The sequence below is a fragment of the Aplysia californica genome, unplaced genomic scaffold (genome assembly GCF_000002075.1).
Source record: "Aplysia californica isolate F4 #8 unplaced genomic scaffold, AplCal3.0 scaffold00501, whole genome shotgun sequence".
NCBI classification, from domain to species: Eukaryota; Metazoa; Mollusca; class Gastropoda; order Aplysiida; family Aplysiidae; genus Aplysia; species Aplysia californica.
Window position 1 is genome coordinate 283631 of NW_004797771.1, and position 2121 is coordinate 285751.

A 2121-nucleotide genomic window follows, 5' to 3' on the forward strand; every position below is an offset into this window, starting at 1 on the left:
CCTCTCTCTCTCTCTCTCTCTCTCTCTATCTCTCTCTCTCTGTCGCTCGCTCTATCTATCTGTATATCTAGATTCCGGTTTTGCAAATTCCACTGTACATCTCCGATCCTTCCAGGCGCTTCATGCGGATAAACATCGACGACTGGACCAGTCTTTTGACGCACATGGTTGAGGCAGTACTGATGTCTACTCTGCTGGGCACGGGATTCTACGATCTCAAACTGGGCCAGAGCTCTGTGAGGGACTGGTTTGGTCTCATGTTTATGGTCTGCGTCATGTACCCTTACATGATACTCTTGGGACTCATCGGCAGATGTAAGGTTTAAATCGGTCTTCGTTGATGTAATAAGTCAGCCAGCGTCATTTCACAGTCCCCCTTATCAATTTCTAGGGTTTTCTTTTAAACGTTATTATTCGAAATAAGTTGTGTCTTCAACTGTTGTTTCGTTTTCCTTTGTTATTTTCACGACTTAGTTTTTATCTTAGGTTTTTTCCCCTAGTTCTTATGGAAAAATCACAATTTACTTAGTTATTGTTCTGACTCTGGCGGGTTTATTTTCTTTCTTTTTTTTAAAACATTTATTTCTCAATACTTCAGAGCAGTATGACTTTGGGGTCAGTGCAATGACGCTTACCATTTAGATCATCCTGATGTCGAGCTACTCAGACACTGCCTGTCATGGCCAATGGTGGTGGATAGGGATGATAAAAAATTCCGGCAGAAAGATCGAGTTAATGGAGTTTTTAAACAAACTTCCGCACTTGGGAATCGAACTCACGTCTTCTTCGCTGGCTTCAGTGTTTGTGTCAAGTACTAACTTACCAATACATTTTCACGGTATATTTGTAAGAAACATGAGGCGTATTATATATTAACTTTCACTTTTATTAAGTAACATGGACAATCTCAAGTATGGAAGATCCCGACCCCTTTCCCTTAAAAAAATAATAAGTGTCTATACCAGGCAGCTTCAGGTTATGTCCGACACATTTCTCGTATCTTTTAGATCTTGTTTGTATGTTTACTGTGGGCCATATGTAACTGTACTTGTTAATTTTCTATGCTCCCATCAAAACAACTTTGGTTATTTAATAAGCGGGTTGCTTCGACCCTGCGTGTCAAGACCAACGAAGGTGACATTTGAACCCAAGGTTTCTGCCTATGATGTTGATGCGTCTTACTGATATAGTACTGCTACTCCGCAGATGACCGATTGCTAGGATCAGAAAAAGTACTTCTGTGATCCCCGTAGAAGTTGCCACATTGTATCTAATTGGTGTTTCGTCTCTTTTTGCTCTGTAAGGGTATTAAAGAGACAGGATCACTCCAAATATAAAGGCAACCTCTGTTAAGACCTGACAAATTAATTAGGACAAAGCCTTAAAAACTTGCGAAACGACCGACATTCTTTAACGCCGCATCAGGGATTCGGACCAGATTCATCCACATCATACAGACTTCAACATAAGTTAAGGACCACCTTTACAGACAACCTTGAATTTTTAAAAATCCGAAAAAAAGTCAGCAAGGAATGTTTCAAAATATTTTGCTCTGAAAGTGTTAATGGGATACCAATGCGTACTGCAAAGCTTCCTCAAGGGGCAAAACCACCACGTGCAGCACGGAAATTCTTGGGAAATTTAGCCGAATTTGCTGTTTGGTGCGACACCACGGACATTCCTCAGTTAAAATTTCAGATGCACGTCATAAACGGACGTATGGTCTCGAACTGTGCTCACTTTGGTGGCGATATAAGCCGCCGTTTGCGCAAAATCCAGTATCACATCAGCATGCCACCAAGACGAAAGCTGAGAGTCTTTGATCGTGCCAGAGCTATGGCATGGCTGCATGATGGAGTTGGAGCCCGAGAAGTTGCCAGAAGGCTTACAGTGTCCCACTGTCTTTGTCCGCCTGAGGTAGCCCCATCACGTTACTGGATCAGTCCAAGAATGCCCACGTGCAGGTCGACCCAAGAAGACCACTCCGAGTGTTTGCAAGTGGTCCTTAACTTATGTTGTAGTCTAACATGATGTCAACTGAGAACAGTAGTAACTTGAAAACTTGGATTCTTTTTGCACATCCATCTTTCTGTTTGCCTTCAGGATTGACTAATACACAAA

General features: G+C 42.0%; 1 protein-coding gene across 1 annotated transcript in view; it reads left to right on the forward strand.

Annotated features, from left to right (window-relative positions):
- Positions 1 to 2121, forward strand: part of LOC101849637 (ATP-binding cassette sub-family G member 8) — a gene marked incomplete in the record, with an annotated part of 20413 nt that overhangs the window by 11276 nt on the left and 7016 nt on the right. Inside the window, 1 exon segment of the mRNA XM_013086753.2 lies at positions 116 to 315. Coding sequence (XP_012942207.2) covers positions 116 to 315 — 200 coding nt within the window.